This window comes from Ursus americanus, chromosome 33 (genome assembly GCF_024610735.1).
Source record: "Ursus americanus isolate L20-20 chromosome 33, mUrsAme1.1.p, whole genome shotgun sequence".
Classification (NCBI taxonomy): domain Eukaryota; kingdom Metazoa; phylum Chordata; class Mammalia; order Carnivora; family Ursidae; genus Ursus; species Ursus americanus.
The window spans coordinates 19,654,829-19,679,130 of record NC_142159.1 but is presented as its reverse complement, the minus strand read 5'-3'; the positions used below and the strand labels follow the sequence as shown (position 1 = coordinate 19,679,130).

At 44.9% G+C, this 24,302-nt stretch overlaps 1 protein-coding gene and 1 pseudogene across 2 annotated transcripts in view; one reads left to right on the top strand and one right to left on the bottom strand.

Annotated features, from left to right (window-relative positions):
* The first annotated feature begins 2,930 nt into the window (after window positions 1-2,930).
* LOC123777782 (DDI proteasomal shuttling factor 2) overlaps window positions 2,931-24,302 on the top strand; it is a 40,699-nt gene continuing 19,327 nt past the window's right edge. Inside the window, exons 1-6 of one of the 2 annotated variants that reach the window (XM_045774674.2) lie at window positions 2,932-3,293; window positions 10,702-10,831; window positions 13,488-13,724; window positions 15,553-15,679; window positions 19,384-19,511; window positions 22,796-22,924. In XM_045774674.2, coding sequence (XP_045630630.2) covers window positions 3,156-3,293; window positions 10,702-10,831; window positions 13,488-13,724; window positions 15,553-15,679; window positions 19,384-19,511; window positions 22,796-22,924 — 889 coding nt within the window. In that variant the 5' untranslated portion in view covers window positions 2,932-3,155. Of the gene's footprint in view, window positions 3,294-10,701; window positions 10,832-13,487; window positions 13,725-15,552; window positions 15,680-19,383; window positions 19,512-22,795; window positions 22,925-24,302 lie in introns of both variants that reach the window. The other variant, XM_045774675.2, reaches the window with a different exon arrangement.
* LOC123777791 (ubiquitin-ribosomal protein eL40 fusion protein pseudogene) lies at window positions 18,689-19,294 on the bottom strand (annotated as a pseudogene).

The window sequence follows — 24,302 nt, the reverse complement described above, 5'->3', positions numbered from 1 at the left end:
GGGAAAAAGGAACCTTCTTGCACTGTTGGTGGGAATGCAAACTGGTGCAGCCACGGTGGAAAATGGTACGCAGGTTCCTCAAAAAGAAAAATAGAACAACCCTACAATCCAGTAATCACACAACTGGGTATTTATCCCCAAAATACAAAAACACTAATTCAAAGGGATACACGCACCCCTATGCTTGTTGTGGCATTATTTACAATAGCCGGGCTATGGGGGCACCTAGGTGGTGCAGTTGGTTAGTATCTAACTCTTGGTTTTGGCTCAGGTCATGATCTCAGGGTCCTGGGATCAAGCCCCATGTTGGGCTCCGAGCTCAGGGTGGAGTCGGCTCAAGATTCTCTCCCTCTTCCTCTGCCCCTCCCACTCATGCTGTCTCTCTCTCTCTCTCTCAAATAAATAAATAAAATCTTTTTTTTAAGATTTTATTTATTTATGTGACAGAGAGACAGCCAGCGAGAGAGAGAACACAGCAGAGGAGTGGGAGAGGAAGAAGCAGGCTCCCAGCGGAGGAGCCCGATGTGGGACTTGGTGTGGGACTCGATCCCACAACGCCGGGATCATGCCCTGAGCCGAAGGCAGACGCTTAACGACTGCGCTACCCAGGCGCCCCTAAAATCTTAAAAAAAAAAAAACAATAGCTAAACTATGGAAGCAGCCCAAGTGTCCATTGATAGTTGAATGGATAAAGAAGATGTGGTATGGGTGTATCTATATATATATAGAGAGAGAGAGAGAGAAAGTAAGAGAGAGACTGTATTCAGTGTACCATATATTGTTGCTTTGTAACAAACCACCTCAAACTTAGTCATGCAAAATAACCATTGTATTATGCTCACAGATTTGTGGGTCGGGGATACAAAAAAAGTACAGTGGAGATGGACACATGGTGTTTGAGACCTCTGCTGGAAAGATCCAGATGCTGGAGATGGTTCAATGTCTGGGGTTGAAACCAACTGCACGTGTCTTTGGTGGTTTTCCCAGGAATTGGCTTTGATCTCATCTGGGCTGTTGACTGAAACATCCACACATGTTCTCTCCATGTGGTTTGGGTTTCCTCACAGCATGGCTGCTGGGTTCTAAGACCAAGAGTTCCCAGAGAGCCAGGCAGAAAGCTATATTGCCATTTATAACCTAGCCTTAGAAGTCATACAGTGACATTTATACCAGAGTCAGTCAGCCATGATTCAAATGGAGGGACATACACCCCATCTCTAAATAGGAGGACTGTTATGGTCACATTGTAAGAAGAACTTGTAAGATGGGAGATATTAGCGTGGCCATCTTTAGAAAATAAAATCTGTCACACCCGGCACCTGAGCACCACTAGAGAAAAGATGTAACATGGAAAAATTAATCAATTCATGATTCCAACCTCAGTTGAATCCTTGACACCACCTGACAATTCTACATCATTTCTCTGTTCAACTTGCTTCAATTTGCAATGGTTATTTCAAATATTCTCTGCCGTAGTAGGTCTATGTAGGTCTCACCTACCTAGGTCATGGTAGTGGACATGGAGGGTGTTCACCTAACACCTGTTCCCAAAACCTTTTTCTCCTGTCCATGTCCTTTAAAGAGGTAAGAAAAGCTAAACATTCACTTTCCTAGCCTTGCTTGCATCTATGTGGCACAGTCCTGGCCAGTAAGATGTGAGCAGAAACCTGCCGCAGGACTTCTGGCCAAGCTCTTGCCTTAAACAAGAAAATGCTGCATGGAGTAGAGGCAGCCAACCATACTGTAACCCTCTGGGAAAGGCCAAAATATTTACAGAAATACAGGCCCCGATATCATTGAGTCACCAAACAGATGCAGCGGTCTGCCTCCAGGCTTCCCACTCTGAGAAAAACCTTTATTTGCTTAAATCACTGATAGGTTTTCTGTAGCTGATACGACCACTCTTATCCACCCCCTGCTCCTCCACTTTTTATTCTCCACAGATGACTCTCCTTACTTTACAGAGAAAAGCCTTCAGATGGTCATTGACTTTCTTGCCACCAAACCTACCTACTTACCTGCATCCATAGCCATCCTGTTTCCTCCTTCCCTCGTGTTGTAACATCCCTACTCCATGGATGGGGAATTGGGCAGTGGTAAGTAGGGAGATGCCACTCTTGCATCGGTTTTGGTTTTCTGACCTTATCCTCATGCTCTGGGTGTCTATCCAGTCATCAGCTACGTGGCTATGAACAGGCCATTAAAGTAGCAAATACTTTATGGAGTGGATTCTAAGCTGTGCCCAAAAAAAGCTCTGTAGTAGGCGCTGGGGGGATGCTATGTCTAGGACGGAGACAGTCCCAAGTAGAGAGAAAACTTTACAAGGCAGAGGAATGGAGCCTTGGAGCAACCGAAGTCCCAATGTGGCTGGGGATGCCGAGTGGAGGAAGGGCTCAGGAGACAGGTCCGGAGAAGGCAGGTTCCAAGGTAAGCTCGGTTCTATAGACTAGACAAGGTCATGATTTTGATTTTAACCCTAAATCACTGGGACAGGAAGTGAATTAATCTCTCTGAGCCTCAATTTCTACTTGGTAAAATGCATTTTAGAACTCTCTGCTTAGTTGCGTTTGAGTTCCTTAAGGGCAAAGAAGGACCTGTGTTTTTACGCACTTTTGTATCCACGTGGTCGGCGCTTAATAAATGCCTCAGTTGGGTGAATGAGATCGTGGAGTCCGCCGCCGACTTCAGCTATAAAATCACTCCTCGATTTCCCTCATTCCCTTACTTCCCTCCCCTTTTCTCGCCCTTCCTCCCTCGGGCTTCCCAAGCCTTCCCTTCCCTCCAATCCTCTCCTAGCTTCCCGCTTCCTCTTCCCGGCCCGCCCCTTCTCTGCGTCGCGAAGGCCGAGAGGGCGAGGCGGGCTTTACGGCAGCCGCGTTGCGGCGGGGCGGGGCGCTGGGCGGCTGGCGCGCTTGGCGGCAGCGGTGGGAGGCAGGTCGGCAGGCAGGCAGACGGAGTCGCAGGCGGGTGGCGGCGGCGGTGCTTGGTAGTGAGGGCGGGAGGGAGTGAGTCACTGAGCGTGTGTGAGGGAGGGAAGGAGCAAGCGGGCGAGCAAGCAGCCCGCGCCGTTCGCCCGCAGCACCAGCCAGGCCCCGCCGCCGCCCCGCAGCCCAGCGCCGAGGCCGGGCCGAGCCGAGCTGGGTCGGGCCCGGGCCATGCTGCTCACCGTGTACTGTGTGCGGAGGGACCTCTCCGAGGTGACCTTTTCCCTCCAGGTCGACGCCGACTTCGAGCTGCACAACTTCCGCGCGCTGTGCGAGCTCGAGTCCGGCATCCCCGCAGCCGAGAGCCAGGTATGCCGGGCAGCGAGCTGGGTCTCCCTACGGGGCTAATTCTCCTGCCTCCGGGTCTCACGCCCTCCCTTTGCTACTGGTGAGGAATAGGGGGTGGGGGAGCAGGATGGCCTCTCCCAGCTCGCCCCCGCGTCCGGGAGGGAGCTGGAATCGGTAGCTGCCCCCACACACGCCGAGCGTGGGGTGGGGTGCCATGGGAGCGAGCGGAGAACCTGACCGCAGACGCACCCACTGCAGCCTGAGGGGCGCGTGGACAGTTGGGCTGCCCGCCCCACCTTCTGGCTCTTTGGCCCTCTCTCCTCTAATCCCGAGTTTGGGGTGTTGTGGACCAATGTACGTTATGAGCAACCATAGAATAGAAGAAGCAGCTCGAGGTTTGCAGGAATTCATACATCCTGCTTCCCCAACCAGAAATACCAGTTTGGATCACTGTGGTAGGTTGATGTGCATCTGCTTTTTTGGAGAGGGCTCCTGCTTAAGCAAACGTAATTTACCTTTAAATGTAGAGATTTGCACTCTAAGTGAAGGAAAAAGTTTTGAGACTTGCATTACCTTGTTTTGAGGCATTTGGAAATGCCCTGTTCCCTTTTCCCTACCACATGGCATTTCTGGTTAAATTCTTAAAAAAAAAGAAAAAAAAAGGTAATTTCCCCCCTCCCCCCAAAGGGAGGGCAGTTATTAGTTCAATTCAAGTGTTTGTTTTTCTGGTTTCTTCGCTGGGAGGAGGCCAGAATCCCTCTTTATTTCAGGCCACAATTCGGAGTTTGGGTGGGTTCAAAGTTCAGTGCTTTATGAGGATATTTTTGTAAAAATGGCCTAGTATCTTCTCCATGTGATTTGCCTGTTTCATTTCCCTACCGTGCTGGAAGGAAGTTCAGCTGCTCTAACATTTTAAATAAGCAAAGTAATTTATTCTCAAAATGCCTTGAGGCTGCCACCCAACAGAATTGGTGACGGTAACTCTGGCCTTCACACTAAAACATTTAAATCTTAACTTGATAAGTGGGCCTTGGAGGACATGTTCTAAACATTAAGAAAATTATAGAAGTCCTCCAAGGCCCCAGAATGTAAATCTTGATTTCCTACTGCAGTTATGAAATAGTTCCAAAAACTATTGCCCAACTACAGCATGTTCTGCCCTGTGTTATGGTAAACAGACGCGTCAATATTTTGTTCAGAAGTGAGTATGATTCCTTTACAGTATGTGAACTTTAGAACCTTGGCATAAGGGGCGCCTGGGTGGCTTAGTTGTTAAGCGTCTGCCTTTGGCTCAGGGCGTGATCCCAGGGTCCTGGGATGGAGCCCCACATCGGGCTCTCTGCTCTGCCTGGGAAGCCTGCTTCTTCCTCTCTCACTCCCCCTGCTTATGTTCCCTCTCTCGCTGGCTGTCTCTCTCTCTGTCAAATAAATAAATAAAATCTTAAAAAAAAAAAAAAAGAACCTTGGCATAAAGCTGAATATCAAGAAAGAATTTGTTTCAGGGTGCAAAGTATTACTCAAATAGGCAGACTGATGAAAGCTGCAAAGAAATTGGTAAAAGGGATTATTTGCACCTTTTTCTATAAACAGCTAATCCACAAAAACTGAGGAACCAGTTCCTGTCAGTGAATCCCTCAAGTGGAGAGCTGGGAAAGGACAGTTTAAGTAGGGAGGTACACTCAACTCTTGAATATTTGAAGGTGGCTTTTTCAATTGTTCTCTTCCCTTTGGTGGTTCTGTTACCGTGGTTGTAATCACCAGCTGCTGGGGGAAATAAAAAATTAAGATGTAAGTTGATTTTGTTATTAGGACTTGGGAGAAGATGAAGACTGACATTGCCTCAATTTCTGCCCTTTTTGAGATGGGCTGTAACAAAATTTAAATGAAGAGTGTGTCAGATTGACACAGCTCAGAATATGAGGAGTGCCTCACTAATTGAACAATTAGGCTAACTCTAAATTTCTTTCTTATTCCTTAGGTCACCCTTTGGGCATTCACTTCCTTCCCAAGCCAAATTAGCATATGCAAACCTGGGCTCCAAGTACTGTGAACCCTGTATTAAAGAGCCGTAAACAGCGCCTGTGTTTCAAGTTTGTTCCGTTGGCTCCATTGTAACCCAACACAGTATCTATTTTAAGATGTGTGGTGGTCGGTTGTCTTTTCAGTTGTTTGCCCATCAGGCAGGAACAGGATCCACCCTAGACACTTGAGTCATTTCCGTTCACCAAATCATAATAGTAAGCATCATTATAGTTCTTACCTACAAAAATATCACTTACTCGAGGCCCCCACTCCCACCCTTTTACCTCCCAGGTTCTCCCCTATTACTCATCTTCCCTTTCTTCCTCTCACAGTTCTCTTGGTCTAGTTACCTCACTCCTCTTACTTACCTTCTCCATTCTCATTCCTTCACCTCCATTTTTAAAGGGATTTTTTTTTTTTTTTTAATGTTCCTGGCTGTTCTTTCCTGTCACGATCTCCACCACTGATCTCCCAACTTTTTTGGTTGTGTATTCCTCTGAGTAAAATGTTTTGGAACATACATCTTTGTGATATATATAAAAAGTTGTAAACATTATGAACAAATGTGATATGCATTTTATATATATATGCGCGTATATGTATATAAGTGTAAACATCAGTTATGTAATATACTAAGTAATACCTGATGTACATTATGAACAACCGTAGGATAGAGTTTAAGGAAGGATGAACTAAAATAAGTGGAAATGAAAATTCTAACATTTTTCTGTTCCTTCATGTTTAAAGAATTGCTTTGCATGCCTACCCCACATTGACGATCACTAGTTTAGAATTCAGTCTTCCACATCAGCATCAGTTGTGCATAAGTATGCACTTGGAAAAGGTGTTAATTTTTAACAGCTCTAGTCTGATTATAGTAGTTATAATGTGACGATAACAAATTTAGACTAGAAACTATCTCTGCTTGTACATGTGATTAAAGCTGGGCATGTTCCATCTCTTAATACAAGTGTGGGCTTGGAAGCCAGTCATGGCTCTGTTTGATACTTTGATGCAGACTTGGCTGGGCAAACTTCAAAGAATTATCAGAACTTAGCTTCACTTTAAATTAATGTCTTTGTATTTTTGAAACATCATTATAATTTACCCCTGTAGGTGGCATGTGGTAAAGACGTGTGCAGAATGTGTAAGGACTCTCAAATGAAAAGCATATTTAAATACCAAATAATAGCAGTGACTGTATGATCCTGGAAAAGCAGCTCTGTACACAGCATGATTTGTGGTTTGTAAAACACTATTTTAAATTGGTGGAAACTAAAATTTTCTATTGTAACTGGTTTTGACATGTTTATTTTCGCAGGTAATTTTCATGTATTTTTTTTCCCTGATAAATACTGCATGTTCATTATAGAGAATTTGTGACTTACAGGAAATGATAAGGACAATAAGTTACTACCTCATCACCCCCAAATAACTGCAGTTTACTTGGTTTTATTTTTAAGATTTTATGTATTCGAGGGAGTGAGAGAGAGTACACGCAGGGGGGAGAGGTGGAAGCAGGCTCCCCGCTGAGCCAGGAGTCCGATATGGGGCTTGATCCCAGGACTCTGGGATCATGACCTGAGCCGAAGATAGACGCTTAAGTGGCTGAGCCACCCGGGTGCCCCTGCAGTTTACTTTTTAGTGTATTTTTTCTCAGCTTATTTCCTTTTATATATGTATCATTTCAACACGATGCCCTGAACTATACTAACAGTTTCAGCTTTCTTTGTTCAGTCAATACTACGTTGTCAGCATTTTCCCACTGCATTTCAGATTCTTCAAATTTATCATTTTAATGGCCACATCATATACCATCCTATAGCTGTACTACCGTTTATTTAACAATTTCCCCATTGCCGGGCATTTGAATTGGGGAAAATTGGGAGCAGTTATGAGTAACATTTCCATGGATATCTGTTTACTTAAGGCTTTGTCACCATTTCTGATTATTTTCTCAGGATATATTCTTAAATATGGAATTGCCAGGTCTTTTGAAAGGCTTTTAGTAACTTGCCAAGTTGTTTTCCAGAAGGGTTGGAAAAGTCAACCTGTTGCATGAGATAGTGTGTGTAGATCACTTGGCATATAGTAGGCTTTCAGTTAACGGTAGGTACTATGAGGTAGCCATTCAGATGTGAGTCCAAAGATTTTGTGGCCAGTGTATGGTCCTTACTGCTAGAAATGTGTTGTTAGGATTTCTGGTGATTGAAGGCTCTCATTCAGAGACCGGGAAACATTTGACATCATGCTTAAAGGTCTCGGAGTTGTTTTCATTAGACTGTTGTTGAATGTTGATGAAGAGGAGAATTCCATCTCGAGGGTGCCTCCCCTGGAGTAAGTCCTGGCAGGTGGGCCAGTTCTGCCGCTTAAGACTCACAGCAGTGTCGGTTTTCCTGTTGTATGTCTTTGTAACTGGCAAAACTAGAATTCTTAGCTTTGTGGCCTTTGAGTCAGGTGTTACGGTAGAAAGCATCACCAGTGCCATTACTGAAACTCATTTTGTTTTGACTGGTAGAAATTTGAAACCATTGGTCTAATACACTCCTATTAAGCTGGAAGCTCCTTCAGATTTATTCTAGGACTTAAGCTATAAAATAATTGTCTTTCTTAGACTTTTAAACCTGTTTCAACAAAAAGAAATCGTTCCTCTGTGGCAGTTATAATTTCAGCTGAGCTTTTGTTTATCTCATTTGTGTCCTTGACTAAAATGGAATACGCCTGCTGCTTTGTCAGTGTGAAGGGTGTTTGCCCCTCGCCCACATTCTGTAGTCCAGTATTTTTAGGAAATGGGGCAGGTGGCAATATTCCCCATTTCATGTATGTATTTGGTGGTGGTTATTACCTGGATCTTATTGTTAGATGAGGCTGTCTTCCTGTTAAAAATTATATCGTCTGCTGAGGAAAGACTGTGCTAACACTGCGGAGTGATGTACGGCACCCCAAGGTGGGAGTCCAAGGAGGGAGGTGTTGCCAGCGTTCTTTCTCACGTTCAGGGCAGGGGACACAGTGAGCAGTGGACAGGGCTTGGGGTCCCCCTGGTGAGGATAGGCCCTTAGTGGATGGCCTAATAGCTCTCGTTTCAGGTCACCAGCTGATTCACCAGGCCACTTTGGACTTAGGTTTGGGGAAGTTGTCTCTGGTCCTTAGGGAAGATACGGGCTTTGTAGTCAGGCAGATGTGGTTTCAGTCCTAGTTCTCTTCTTAATAGCTGTGTAGTCTCAGGTCACTGAACTCTCTGTATCTGTTTCCCTGTCCATAAAATGGGACAAATAAGGCTCATCTCATAAAATGATTGACACTTATACGAGAGGGTGTTGGTAAGTGGGAGAGCGTGAGAACCCATTCTGACAGAAGCGCACGTGATGCTAGCGTTTTATGGTGGCTCTTCTGGCTGGAGAGAGTTCCGTGATCTGGTGGACAGGAGCGTCTTGATACTCCTGAGTTTGATTTCCTGTTGTAGATAAGTGTTCTTTTATAAGTACAGTTAGAATGTGTCAACTGACTGTATCTCTAAATATACTGATAGTTGAGTTTCTGAACCTGGAAAATTAAGGAGTGGGCTCGTTGTGGTGGCTTCACAGTGTCGCCGCCACTTTGTAAGAGCTGCCTGCGTGGCGCTTCTCTTGGCATGCCTCTTCTTGCTGCTGCACACCTCAACCCGTGACTCTTGTCGCTTCAGATTTCCGGTAGTTTTCCCAGCAATCCCACAAATTATGGTACAACTCTCAGGTTGTATTGCAAACAGTCTGTGTTGATTCTGTTGTACCTTTACCGTGTGATATGTGCTTAAATAAGGGAGAATAGGAGAGAGTGAATGGATTGATGGAATGAGAGTTGCAGCCTGTTGTAACATGTTTGAACTCTGCAGGTTGAGGTAAGAACTGACATTCCATTTTCTAGTCATGTATAGAACTTGTAAAGTATCGTCAGCCCTACAAACTCTGAAATCAGTTTTTTTTGCGTCCCCAGAAGTATCCGGTTTTGGAAATTCGGTTTCCTGTTAGTTCTGTTCCTCACGTCAGTGCAGATTCTGCGAGCAGATATGACGGATCATTTTTTCCAGTATAAACCATGTATTTTTCAGGTTCTGTGTCAGGCAGTCTTACTATGAAAGCTTTGAGGACACATGAGGAAACGCTGTAAAATGGTAGTGGAGCAGAAAGACCTGGAAGGCACAGCTGTAGTGATCCTCAAGCTTGCTTGACAAGTGGGGAATGTGAAGCCTGGACCAGCTGAGTGGTGCGGCCCCTGTCAGAGCCAGGACAGGACTCGGGCTCCTCAGTTTGCTCGTGGCTTGGTGCATAGCACATCTTTAGGGAGAAAACTTTTCAAAGCCTGAGTTTATTCTCAATGCCCCTCTGGAGTATGTGATAGCGCAGGGTAGGTTTTATGTTCTTTCATGATAAAAGTACCCTTTGCCCGTTGTGCCTTTGCTTTCTGCAGTATTTCATCTGCTTTTCTGCTCTCACATTTTCTTCAGTGTTTGATTGCACCTTGTAAAAATATTTTTATTAGTACATCCATGATCCTTTTTGCCATCTGTGTTTAATTGTTCTTTTCTGAATTTCTTCCCCCTTTTGTCTTCCACTTACAAGTGTGACCAAACTTTGGGAATGGTAGAAGAGAAGGAAGGATGCAGAGTGGATGGTATTTGGAAAACTTGTAGACTTGCCAGTAGTGCAAGATCATTTAAAAGTGGACACACCGGGATGTCATGTCCAGCTTGGTGACTGTAATTAAGTGCTGTATCACATACGTGAAAGCTGCTAGGAGAGTAGGTGTGACGTTCTTAACACACACATGAGGCATTTGAGATATGGCGAACAAAAGAAAATCCTGTCCTCAAGTAGCTTACATTTTAGTGAGACAGAAAGACAATAAAAAAATAGATTTATAATATGAGAGGTGAGGGTACATTTTAAATAGAGTGATGAGTGAAGGGCTCTGAAAAGGTAATGTTTGATCAGAGACCTTAAAAAAGAATGACTGGGGAGCACCTGGCTGGCTCAGTTGGCAGAGCGTGTGACTCTTGATCTTAGGGTTGTGAGTTTAAGCCCCACATTGGGCGTAGAGCCTACTTAAAAAAGACATGACTGGGAAAAGAACATTCCTTAGGTAGAGAGAAGAGCAAGTGAAACAGTCCCAGGGGGGAAATTGATCATGTTATTTGGGGAACGGCAATTACAGTATGAGATAAAGTCAGAGGGAGAGCCAGGGCCCAAATGGTTTGGGCCTAGTAGGCAGCGGGAAGGACTTGGGCTTTTATTCCAGGTGTGATAGGAAACCATTGGGGGTTTTGAGCAGGGACTGACATCTGATGAAAAGGGACGCTGTATGTAGTTTTCCTGCTTTGTGCCATATTACCTCTTAGTGCTTTCTACCGTGTAATCTTTTCTGGTTGTAGATTGTCTATGCTGAAAGACCTCTCACAGACAACCACAGATCGCTGGCTTCCTACGGCTTGAAAGATGGAGACGTTGTGATTTTACGACAGAAGGAGAATGCTGACCCTCGACCTCCAGTGCAGTTCCCAAGTAAGACATCCCTAACGCCAGCATCAGGAGAGAGCGTAACACTGTGGGCCAGAGCTGTGGACTAGCTTCGGGTTCAGAGTGCAGGGTACGGGCTCCAACTGCCCCTTGGTTGCTGTGTACCCTTGGATGTGTTAACTTCCCTACGTCCGTTTCATCACCAGCTGTAAGATAGGCTGTGAGAACAGTGCACGTGCAACCTTCAGCATGTCCTCGATAAATGTTCGCTTCTGTTGTTATCAATAATAACTTTATCCTTGGGAAGGACTTAGGAGGCCACCTCTGCCCATGATTCCTGACTGACTTTTGCTACTTCGTGTCTGGCCCTCGGCTAGCAGGCCTTTGTGGAGGAGGCAGCCAGGCACTTGCACCCACGTTGCATGGGTCTCATCACTGCTGTGGGGGAAGAGATTCCTCTTTATAACTCGTTATCACTAATAGATGGCGCTCTGATTTTAAGTAATGTCTTCAGTGTTCATAGCTAGTAAGTGAAGGCGTGGGGACGAAAACGTGGGACTTTTTCCAGTATTCTGAGCTTTATGAGCATTAAGCAGCCGGACCACCAAATTCTGTTCCTTCCCCACCAGCCACGTTAATCACGTAAAAGGTAGCTGTTGTCTATCTTGATGTTCCATCCAGATTAGGTGTTTATAGTCTGGAGTCTGTGCATTGGGATTTAGAACGTTTCTGTGGCTCTGAAATAATCACAGTTGTGTGGCTGTGAGCATGTGTGCATTTGATGGGGAGAGAGTCTGTAGCTTTCTTCAGATACTCAGAGGGGTTCATGATCTATAGAAAGTTGACAAGGTTTTGAGGTGGAACCGTTTGATGAAATGTAATCGTGTGTTCCATTCCCTGCTCTCTTCAGATAGATTTCTTTAAACAGTGTTTAGTCTTTAGGTTGGCTGGTTTTATAGTTTGTGGTAACAGCTGATGGGTGTCTGGGTGATGATGACACACTCTAGCTTAGAACACAATGCTTCCATTCACCCTGAAACTGGGGCTGTAAGAGACCATCATGCACTGTTCCTCCCAGATCGGGGTTACATGAGTCCCTTGGGGCTGCTGTTAAACTTTAGAAAGAGTTGTGATTCAAACGTGCCAGTCAACAAAAACCAAGTTTTCGTTTGGTTAATTTGGCGAGATTGTTAGCTCTGGAGATTCACTGTTTTTTTCCTGTACTCTCCCATGTGGACAAGAGAGGCAGTAGGCGGGGGAGGGGAGGGGAGGTGATTTCTTCTAGCAGGTAAACAAGTTTCTCAAAATTGCTCTGAAGCGAATGGACTCTCCAGATAAGTGTAACAGGGTTAGAGATAAAATTTCTTGACCCACAGAGAAGGCCCGCCCCTGTGTTTTGCTGGTTGGTGTAGATTAACTCCCTCAACACGTACACACACACATACACATTGACTAGCTGCCAGCAGAGGTCTGTTTGAAGAAAGTGGCTAGTTGAGCCCGTGCTAAGAGGCAGAAACTGATGGCTGGAATTTAAGGATTCCCTTCTTCTGTTGATATCCCGTAAGCTTCAGGATGGCCTCAGACTTGGGACAGGAGTGACCATCAGATACATTTTTGGGATTGAGGAGATGCAGATTCGCTCAGTTCTAGCCCCCCATTCTGGCTCTGCTCTCCTTTTTCTTTGCTAAGGTAAAACTCCTTTTTAAGTAACAGCTTTATCGAGATTTCATTCATGTACTGTACAGTTCACTCATTTAAAGGGTGCAGTACATTGATTTTTAGTATATTCCAAGTCATGCAGCCATCACTACAATCAATTGTAGCACCTTTTCATCACCTTAAACATAAACATACCTATTAGCAATCATTCCCCATCTGCCTCCAAGCCTCCTGGCCCTAGGCAACCATCAGTCTACTTCTGTCTCTGTGTATTTTCCTGTTCTGGTCATTTCATATAAATGGAATCATATAATATGTGGGGCCTTTGTGTAAGGCTCCCTTTTATTTTCCTTTCATTTTAATAAGGTCAGCTCAGCCTGGATTATAGAACCCGGAAGTTGTAGCCTCTAAATCTGTTCTATCTTTTGGTGACCTCAGCACTGAGAATCTGAGCATGTTCCTTTTCTTCTGTTTGTCTCTCCTGTAAAACGATTTTCCCTGCCAGCTCCCCGGGGTGGGGTGGGTAAGAGGTAGCAGTGAGGCACAGATGAAAGTGTAAATTCCAAGAACGAATATGTTTAGCAGAGACTTGTAGAATTTTACATCTGAAATTGATGCAGTTCCCTTGGTTTGTATAGTATTCTTTACCCAAGGTGTGCAGGCTCTTTGAAACATGTCAAAGTGGACTGGGATATTTCTCAAGAATTACATCCAAAATTATGTGGTTACGTTTATTGAGACTAGCTTTAATGTTTTAAAAACACAAATAAGTAAAAATTTGGCATCTCTTTCGGGATACTGTATAAGCCAAAAATCTAGGGTTACTGCCATTGTCGGCACCTCTTTTCTGTTCTTGCCTGTGGGTTCACTCGGACTGCAGTCTTTATGTTCAGTGAGTTGAGAGAGGGAGCAGGGGAAAGGTCAAATGTCTGCGGTTACCATTTACTACATGCCATGTACCAGCAAATGTTCGCTGTTCCCTTCAAGTGCTTGTTTTTATGGAGTCACTGGAAGTAAACTTTGAACCGATTTTCCCCAACAGACTTACCCCGAATAGACTTCCGTAGTATAGCCGTGCCTGGCACATCAGGCTCCCGGCAGCGCCAGCCACCAGGAGCACAGCAGTCCCACTCATCTCCTGGAGACATAGCTTCATCTCCTCAGGGCTTGGACAATCCAGCCTTGCTCCGAGACATGTTGCTGGCCAACCCCCATGAGCTGTCCTTGCTGAAGGAACGCAATCCGCCCCTGGCAGATGCTCTGCTCAGTGGAGACCTTGGTAAGCTTATAAATATGGAAGACTGTCAAGCTGACCTGAGGGGATGTAGTCCTGTCGCAGCACAGGTGCGAAAACTCAAGCAACTGGTGTGTTCAGCCCACCGCGTCACGTGATTTCTTGAACTCCCGGTTGCTCTCTGAGAGGTAAATTCGTGCTAGTATCAAAGGCTGAGTCGGTTGGCAGTAGTGAGAGAATTTTACAGCTGCATGGAGTTCTGAAATCCAGCTTGACCAGCCCCCTCCATGGACTTTTTTTTCAAATTATGTTCACAGCACATAACCTAGGTACTGATATTTTAACCTGTTTAGTTAGACCCTCCGTTTGAGAGCGCACCAGTAAGCCAGCTGTCTGCCAGGTGAAATGCTTTTAGTTGCAGAAAACCTATCCAGTTCCATGAGCCTGTGTGGTGAAATGGAACCAGCCCCTTTTATGCTCACTGCCCCGAGTTTAATGAGAGCGGGGTTGTTGCCAGCAGTTTGTTTGGAGCTGCATTCGAGCCATTCTTACATTAAACAGAACGTTTATTTTTAGTCGGCTTCATGAAGAAAGTTTTTCTCTGTAAATTTCTCTAATTTTACTCTTGGGCTTATGAAACGGTACTGATTAAATTTTAAAACCTAACAGACACTTAATAGCTCATTCTTCAGTTGACCATTTTTTAAGTCGAGATAATAATTACCTAACAGAAATGCGCAGATTTTAAGTGTACAGTTCATTGGGTTTTGGCAAACTCATGTAGCCACCACCGTAGTCAAGATACAGAACATTTTTCTCACTCCAGAAGTTTCTGCGGCAAGTCAGTTTCCTCCAGTTATGGGCTACTGCCATTGTGATAATCATGGTTTTGATCTCCACGTAAATGGAGTCATGCACCAGGTCCTCTCTCACGTCAGGCTGCTTTTGCTCAACTTAATGTGTTGTAGGTTCATTCATGTTGTGTGTATGAATAGTTCATATGACCGTTATTGTGGTGGCTTTAATTTCTTACGTAGCAGATCTGGTCGCCAAAGACCACGATGATGGCACATTTAAGTTTATACATTTATATGCATCCTCATTTAAGAAATAGCCAAATTAAGGGGGTTCTTGTAACATACATTTTATAGCAAGCAATATTTCCTCTTTATTCGTTTTCCTGCCTGTTATTCATCAGGTCAGATAGGTAAGCTAACAGTCGTTTGCTTTTAACTTAACCTGGGTTAAGGCAGAGGGTGTTGTAAAGGGAACGAAACTAGAAGAGGAAAAACAGGGTTGTAGTGCACTGTGGGGTTTGTTTGTTTGTTTGTTTTTTAATTGAAGTATAGCTGACACACAGTGTTACCCTAGTTTCACGTGTACAACACAGTGATTCATCAAGTCTGTGCCTTATGCTGTGATCACCACAGGCGCACCATTTGTCACCACACAAACGCTGTTACAGTACCGCTGACTACATTCCTGTTGTTGTGCTCTGTTTTATTTCTAAGTAATGGGTTAATAAGGGCGGCCGGGGAGGAGAGCAGTGCGGCCATGTATCTGCCACACAGAGAGTCATTCCCACTGGTTTCAATCGAAATATAGCTATCTCTGGGTAGAAACAATACAATGGATAACTTCTTACAGGAAGAAGTGATTTTTGCAAAGACTTTATTTCTTTATACTGAATTTAGGCGATGTAGTCTTGCCTTAGAACATAGCAAGTAAATGTAATTGCTCATTTAAAATAGTTCTTAGGCACCCTTTCTGCATCTCTTTACAGTTGTATCTTAAGAAACTATTTGATCTGGAAAAGTTCTAATGAAGAATGGAAATTGAGTGGTACTCAAGATTCTCCCCCTTATTTTTGTAGAGAAATTTTCTAGGGTCCTGGTGGAGCAGCAGCAGGACCGAGCCCGGAGAGAGCAAGAAAGGATTCGTCTCTTTTCTGCTGACCCTTTTGATCTTGAAGCTCAGGCAAAAATAGAAGAAGATATAAGGTAATGACCCTTTACCTAAAGAGCGAGCTTTAGAGAATCCAGAGTTCCCGAATGACAGGTGACCCGGTATCAGTCGGGCATCTGCTCTGAAGCAGCGTCCTTGTTTTGTATTTGAGAGAGCAGCTTCAGCCTTTTAGGTCGTTCTCTCCTCTTCCGTTTTCCTCACACGCTGATTCAACATCACAAAGGTACAGGTACCTAATTTAATGACTTTCTGTTCTAAAACTTGAATGAAGCCTCCGAGACTAGCCCACAGGGCATCATCAAAGCAGCTGCAGTACGTGACCCCAGGACTGAGCAGAAGCCCCAGCCTGGGGAGACCGTTAGGCTGTCCGGGCTGACTGACTGGATCTCGATCCTTAGACGATCCTTAATTACACCGGGGCTTGAGCATGACTGGAGAGCGAGCTCTGGACGGATGGAACCCTGTAGTCCTAGGTCCGTCTTCCTCCTGCAGTTCTTGCCCTGGCCTTAGTGGATAAACTGACTGCCGGATGCTTTTCCAGCTCCAGCTTCTCTAATGCTGTGGTTCTCACCTGAGGCTACATTAAAAATCACATAAGAAGCTTTAAAAATGCGGATGCTTGTGCTCTACTCCCATATCTCATGGGTCAGAGTCTTCAGAGGTGAGGCCGGAGCAGGTGCAGTGACGCCAGTGCCAACCTTGGTCATGTTACTAGTCGCGAGCAAGATGCTCTTCAGTCCCTTAAAATGAAAAAGAATAGCTGCCTCCTACCCCCATTCAGTTTTTGTTGCGAGTGGTGAAGGCCTTAGTCCAGTCTTCTCCCGTCTTATTCACGGTCTCAGTTTTCTGCGGTTGACCGTAGTTCAGAAGATCAGTAGTAGCCTAATACCACGTCACAAAACCTCTGTCATTCACCTCACTTCATCTTACCACGTAGGCATTTTTTCATCTCCCATCGTCATGAGAAGGATGAGTGCAGTACAATAGATATTTAGAGAGAGACCACGATCATAGAATGTTTATTACAGAATAGTATAATTTTTCTATTTTTTTATTGTTGGTTCTCTCTTACTATGCTTCACTGATAAATGAAGCTTTGTCATAAATATGTGTGCACAGGAAAAACGTATGTATAGGACTCGGTACTCTTGGTTTTGGGCATCCCCTGGGGGTCATGGAATGTGTCCCTTGCAGGGAAGGGCGGACTGCTGTATAACTAAGAAGAACTCTGTTCTTCATTGTCATAGTCTTTTGTTACTCGAATGAAGCCCGACTTGGTCATTATACTGTCAGCTTGGAAGTCAAATAATGGTTATTTTATTTCTTGTTTCTCTAACTACATTTGAAATCAAGGAAATTTAAATTGTATATCAGAATCAGTTGACAGCCCCAAGCCGTTCGTGTTCTTGTTGATGAAGTGCCCCCATTAATTGCATCAGTATTATATGAGTATCTTTGAAAAAACATCTCACTAGTTAAATCTACCCAGAGAAATAGGAAGAGACTTGTGTTCTCTGAACTAGACCCCATTGCAGCTCTAAGGGAACCTAACATAATTCTCAAGAATAGATGTGTTCAACCCAGGAGGCAGGAGTGGCAGGAGGGAGAGTGGGGAGGCAGCCAAACCCTGACACTGCCCTGTTGGCAGAGTAGCAGTGAGATGGGGCGTATTGGTCAGGGGCCGGGGAGATTAAGGAAATGGGGTAATGTGTACAGTCTTTTAAAGAAGACCTTATACCTCTCAAGAGACTCTCTACATATAGGGCCCAGATTAGCCAAAGCGACTGGTATTCTCTCAGAATCTGATTTTGCTGAAATTTATCTTGGTTGGAGTCAGTGCAAGGTCAGGAGTGTACAACTAATTTTAGTTCATTTCTAAATTTAAGAATGTGGCATAAGAGAAAAGCCGTGTAATTCTGTCAAATGCCTCCTAGAGTTCTATTTGGTACGCTGCACCAGTGATTACTCAGGGTGTATGTACACTGGGGAATAATAGCTTGCATATTTCCCTGACTAAATTAAACGAGGATGCCTTTGATTTTCTGAAAAGGTTCATGTATTATTACAGAATGGCTGGTAAAATCATCGGTTCAGTTGAGGTAGAGTATTGCTACTCAAAAGGACAGGCACTATGAGTTAGAGCAGGGGTCAGCAAACACTCCATAAAAAGCCAGCCAGTAAATATTTTAGGGTTTGCAGGCCCTGCTGTCTGTCGGTGAGGGCTCGTTTATGCCGGTGCAGTACCAGAGCGGCCATAATACAGCAGCTCGAAGTGAGCAGTGCGGCTGTGCCCCCGAGGAGGGTTGTTCGCACAAACGGACGGTCGTCTGTAGTCATAATTTATCCCCAGTCTGGGGCCCCGTTCTGTTCGTGTCTCAGTCTTCAGGTGTGTTGCCCAGCCCCTGCCCTTGTTCCCATGAATGTTGGTAGCTCAATAATGTTTTTAAAAGGAGGTTGGGAATGAAGGCATGAGTTGTTGGAGTAAGCTAGAACCCCCTTTTATATCTTTTTCTCATGTGGGAATTAGAATATGTCTGATGTTTGAAGAAATGGTTTGACGGACCAAGTGAACTGTGAACTGTGATGTGTGTGTGTGTGTGTGTGTGTGTGTGTGTGTGGTTTTCTAAGTGACAGCAGGTAGCTAGAGGGACGTGTGCATTTGCTGAAGATCCGTGCTTCTGTTCACACTGTGTTCTAGATGCTCTCGACCTCTTAGCCACACTGTAACAGGAGTCGTTACCCTCACTCACAGGTAGAAAGTCCAGTCTTGGGGATTAAGCGGAGACAGCACAGACGCTAACACCCATGGATTGTATTTGCCAACTATTTCTAATGCACTGGACATAGGAAATGTACCCAGATACCCAGTAAATCCTCCGTTAAAATTGAAGCATTCATGAAGTTCTGACATTGTGCAGAATTGAAAGGTTGTGACCCTTACTCTGCCAAGGTTTATCTTCCTGTTTCTGAGCTCATAAAGGGAGCAGACCTGTTTTGTGTGAGAAAGCAGTGTGTATGCCTTTAGATTTTCTGCCAGCTGCTTCTCACTGCTCACCTGCAGGAGAGAGCACCAGGGTCCATTTCCATGACTCAGCTGCTATAATAGGGGCAAAAGATGTGTACAGATCTGTTGGTTTGTTTTTTTTTTTTCCGGACAGCGAAAGGGAAACTGGAGGCTCCAAGGCCTTGGGGCTCAGGCAGGAGGCTGCCCTGCAGGCAGAGGAAGAGCCGGCGGAGGGGCCTTGTTTGACCTTCTTCTTGGGGCGCAGGTGGTTGGTGTGGCCGTACTTCCTGCGGCAGTTGACAGTGCGGGGGTGAGGGCGAGCAAAGCGCTGGCGGCAGGTCATCTGGTCGCAGTTGTCTTTCTGGGCCAGCTGGCCGAGGGGAGGCTCGATGGTGCCACCCCACAGGCAGCCAAGTGCAGGGTGGACTCTTTCTGCTAGTCTGAGAGCGTGCGTCCATCCATCAGCGGTTTGCCCGCAAAAATCAGACACTGCTGGTCAGGAGGGATGCTCTCCTTGTGTTGGAATTTGGCTTTGACATTCTCACTGGTGTCACTGGCTCAACTTCGAGGGTGATGGTCTTGCCGCCAGAGTCTTTGCAAAGATCGGCGTCTCCGCGTCTGCCGCTCAGCCACCTTGTTGAAGAGAAAGCCAAGTTTGTTTTGAGTATTGTGACTTTGAAACAGATTTCCCTTCCTGGAAATAATTTTACTGAACTTGGTTTTGGTTTGTTACAGGCAACAGAACATTGAGGAAAACATGACAATAGCTATGGAAGAAGCTCCTGAAAGTTTTGGCCAAGTAGTGATGCTTTATATTAACTGCAAAGTGAATGGACATCCTGTGAAAGCTTTTGTTGACTCAGGTGACGTCTCCGTCTTTGTCTCCATCTGTCCGACATTCTTACGTGACACGGGAAGAAGGGGAGACGCTGGTGCCTGTTAAAGATGGTAGTAGTCTTCTGGACTGCTAACAAGCCTGAGGGTCACTTCATCTGCCAATCTTTTTGTTTGTTTGTAACAGGCTTATTTCTTAATTGTTTCTTAACTGGTTTTGTATTTTGCAGTATGTCCTTTATCTTCCTACCTCCCCTTATTCGGCATCCTGAATTTTTAGGATACCTCTGTAAGAAATTTGGGGGTAAATGGATTTAGGAGAAGGAGCCGTAAGAAGTAGCTGCATAGAGTATAGGTCAAACAAATATCTCAGCATAGTCTGTGTGGTAGCACTTTGCCAGGAGCTATGAGGAGTCAAAGCATGTATGAATCAGGGCTCTTGCCCTTAAAGAACTTAACCAGGTCAGGAGACAGGGAGTTTCCCACTTGAGGATTAAAATAATCCCTGTACCAGCTGGCACCTTTTCTCACAGTAATAACTCTGCTTTTTAGTAAGACCGCACAGCACCGTGTGGGTGTGGCTCAGTGGTCTTATGGGCCTTAATTCTGTGCAGTTCGCTCAGGCTCTAAGCTAGGATGAGTTCCTAGAGTAGTAAAAGGCCCTGTTCAAGTAGTATTTTCCTCCATTTGTTCATCCACAATTATTTGAGCACATGCTAGGTTTTAGCTGTCACTAGGTGTTTTTATATCTTGAGATACATACATATCCTGGGAGAAGCACATTTGCTGATTATTCACTTTAAAAAATGTCCATTGAATGTTGTAGGAAGGGCACTCGTGCTGAGTGTTTGGGAGTAAGACTCACTAACTGGAGCTTCATGGGGCTCCTATGAGTGAGAGAGACAAATACATAAGAGACCCTAATATTAACACTCAACATTTATTGAGCCCTTACTGTGTGCCGAGCACCATACTCCGTGCTTAATATAAGTCATCTTAATTTCACTTAATCCTCAGGTTATCCTATGAGCTGTATTCAACTATTAACTCTATTTTGTAGATGAGAAAATTTAGACAAGTGATGTCACTCTTCAGGTGGACAGAGTTCACAAGTGGTGGACTTTGGTTTCAGCCCAGATCTGTTTGATACCACAACTCAGCCACCGCAAAAATCAGATGCATGTTGGATAGCCATCGAGACCACATTCTCCCTCCGACTGGGGTGCTCAGGCACGCCTTCCGCACAGAGCAGGCAGGCATCCGAACTGCCCTGTCTTCATGGGCAGAGGAAGGGCCTTCAAGCTGAGGCTTGAGAAGAGGCAGGAGAGTGGCAAAAGGGGCCCTTCTTAATCTTGGACTTGCTTGCTTTACATCAGTAAGGAGCTTTTGTGGAATAGAGTGGGGAGAGAGGAAGAGAAGAGAGATTGCCTTCTCCAGTTTTCCTTTCCTTCGTTTTTGCTGGGCCTTTTTGAATCTAACCTTCCTTGAATGCCGAGAGCTTTCAGTGCTCATAAAGTGTAAGGAGCCTAATGAGTACAATGAACAGGAAGTGTTGGAATCGAAAGAGGGGAGATCACTGGGCAAGGCCAGTCAGCGGAGGAAGAGGCGGGCTTTGAGCTGGGCCTGACGGCATAAGTGGAATTCGGAGAAAGTGAAGGCAGGGGGCGCGCTGTAGGAGGGTCGGCGGGAGGAAGAGGCAGAGGGAACAACTCGCTCCTGCCGAAGTGGAGGGTTCAGAAGAGTCCGAGTATAAGGCTGAGAGCTGCCTCTGTCTGGGCTGCTATACAGTAATACCATGGACCAGGGGGCTTGTAAACAGCACAGGTTTATTTGTCATAGTTCCGGAGGCTGGGGGGTCCAGGACAAAGGTGCAGGCAGGTTCAGTGTCTGCTGAGGACCCACTTCCTAGGTCACAGGTGCACGTCTTCTCACTGTGTCCTCACATGGCAGAAAAGGTGAGGGAGCTCTCTGGGGTCTCCTCTATAAAGACGCTCATCCCATTCCTGAGAGTTTCACCTCCATGACCCAGTCACCTCCCAAAGGCCCCACCTCCTATTGCAGTCACGTTAGGAATGTGATGGTTTCAACACAGGAATTTTGGACGGACACAGACATCCAGTCTGTAGCAGCGGGAAGCAGTTTGGCCAGGATGAGGTGGGCTCTGAAGCTGTGGTGAGGTGGTTTGAAGCTTATCTTACAAAGAGGAGGAGCCATCGAGGATTTTTGAGCAGATGAATAAGTGATCTGAAGAAGGTCATATTTGAGGAAGACTGAAGACAGTGACAGCTCTGGAAAATTCTGTACCCATCAGGGTCAGAACTATTCCCTTGCTTTAAATTATATCCCCACAGAGTGGTTTGGAAACCAGAGAAATTGTCCACTAGCGAGGGCAATAGGGTGTGAGCTAGGCTGATTGCTATAGTTAGGAGGAAAGTCAGAAATAGAAATTGCATAAAACTTACTCATAGGGTTGGAGCAGAGTTTAGAGTGGGGAGAAGGCTAAAAGACAAAGAGTCACAAGTGAACAGTGCTGAGTTCTATGTTGCAGGAAAGTAGTTTCATTGGTAAGAGAAATCCAAAGTGAGAATGACTTGGGGGAGAAAGGGTTTTATACCTGTTGGCTTTGAGATGGCAATGTCGAGCACCCAGGCATGTAGACAGGAGTCCGTGGGAGAGATTAGGACTGTAGGGGAAAACAGAGATGTGTCTGTCTCTTGCACAGGCCGGGTCCGGCTGCGTGGATGAGTACATGCGAGAAAAGACCCTAACTGCCCTCTTTCCCAAAGGAAACAGAGTGATTGCTGATGCAGAGATGGGGGGAGTTCAGCTTTTATTTATTCGAGAGACTGCAGGTTTTACCTGGTAAATTACGGTGTCCCAAAGTTTGAAATAAAAATAATCTGATAAGGTGTTTAGAGGTACTTGGTGAAGAATGATCTGAGTGTAAAGCTCTGCTTGACTTAGTGTTTCCATCTGTAGACATGGTTTGACTCTCTGGAAGTCCTCTCCAGGTAGTTTTGCTTTCTGTCGGTAAAGTTTTAAAACGTCATCCAGTTACTACATTTAAACAAAATATTCTTTCGCTCCCTGTCAGGTTTCTACACTGTGTTTCAGATTCCAGTGTGGAACTGAAAGTTGAATTAAGCGTGGCAGGAACAACTAAGGGCTAGGTTAAGCTAGGGTATGAATAATTTTACACAGACAAAAGCCTGGGGGTGTACTTGCTCTCTGCCCTGTTCGCAGGCTGCATTTTTAAATCTTAACACAAACGTGGACTTTGTTTTTATTATCTGATGTTTCCCTCCGCCTCCAGGTGCCCAGATGACTATAATGAGCCAAGCTTGTGCAGAAAGGTGTAATATAATGAGGCTGGTGGACCGTCGGTGGGCAGGGATCGCCAAAGGAGTGGGCACCCAGAAGATTATTGGAAGGGTACATCTAGGTGAGCAAGGGTACTGTGGGAGTCTTTCAGAGTAGTAGATTATTAAAAATTTATTTTGCGTAGGTATATCTGATCCAGCAAGCCTAATCCCCAGAAATTTTAAATCCTCTGTTCTGTCCGAATTATCCATATACATGTTTTAAGCTGATTATAAAAAATCAGTCACTGTGTACTTCTGCGTTCCTGCTCCTTAGTGATCCCATTCAGCTATTTTAGCTCATTTCTTTTGGTGCTTACCTCCATATTTCAAAATAACGTGTGTTTTGTGCTCTTACTGATACGTAAATACTGTTGAGAGCTGAGCCATCTAATTGAAAATGATTGCTTTTCCTTTTGTGTCTAGTATTGTTTTTCTTGTAATAATTGTTTTGTTTTGGTCATTTGGGATTTGGTCATTTGGGATTCTTTGTCTTACTCAATCCCCGAACACTTTGGTCATTTTGGGATTCTGTGTGTTACTCAATCCCCAAACACTTACCTAGTTGTGGAAATCTTCTTTATGCATTTCATCCTGTTGAAGATTCTTCTAGAGACTGGATGGGTGCCTCAGAGCTGCCTCACAGCTGTTGTTTTAGACTCTCCCTTGCCTGGGTCTCAAAGGCTCCTTTCCCCTTGGTGTTAGATAGGATTACATGCATCCCCTGTCATACTCTGTAATTTTCTCCTCAGCTTTTTAGAGTACATCTTCCAGTAGCTTCCTGAGAAAAAGTGTAAGGGAGGAAACTGAGTCCTTAAATATCAGAACTTGTCTTTTTCCCCTATATTCTACTAGTCTAGCTAAGTTGGAGATCACTTTTGTTTTCCACAGTTTTTGTCAGCATTGCTGCAGAAAAGCTGGCTGCTGTCCCAATTCTTGATCCTTTATGTGAAAGATTTCTTTTCCATTTCTGAAGCTTGTAGAATCTTCTTTGACCTCAGTGTTCTGAAATTTCACAGTGATGTACTCGGGTGTAGATCTGTCTTCATCCACTGCACAGGGTATGTTTCACCCCGCCGCACCCTGGAAGTCTGTTGCTAGGGTGGGATAATCTCCTATCCTGGACTTGTCTTCTAGTTTTCTTTCTCTCCTGTTTCTTTCATGTGTCCTGGTGTGTTGTTTGTTTGCCAGATTTCCTCAACTTTGCCTTCCAACCTATTATGTTTTGTATTTATTTGACTTTTGTGTTAGATGGTTTTCTCCAATGTCTGGTGAGACATTGTCTTGGCATCTGCTCATATCGAAGACTGGGACACCAAAAGTCTGTTTGGAAGATTACTTGGGTGGGCAGCCATGGCAGTTGTGGGTGATACGGAAGTTGGAAGGGAGAAAAGGGCCAGAGGCTCAGTAAACTTGAACTTCATCCCCCTGGGTTTCAGTTACATGCTCGTGTCTCTGTCC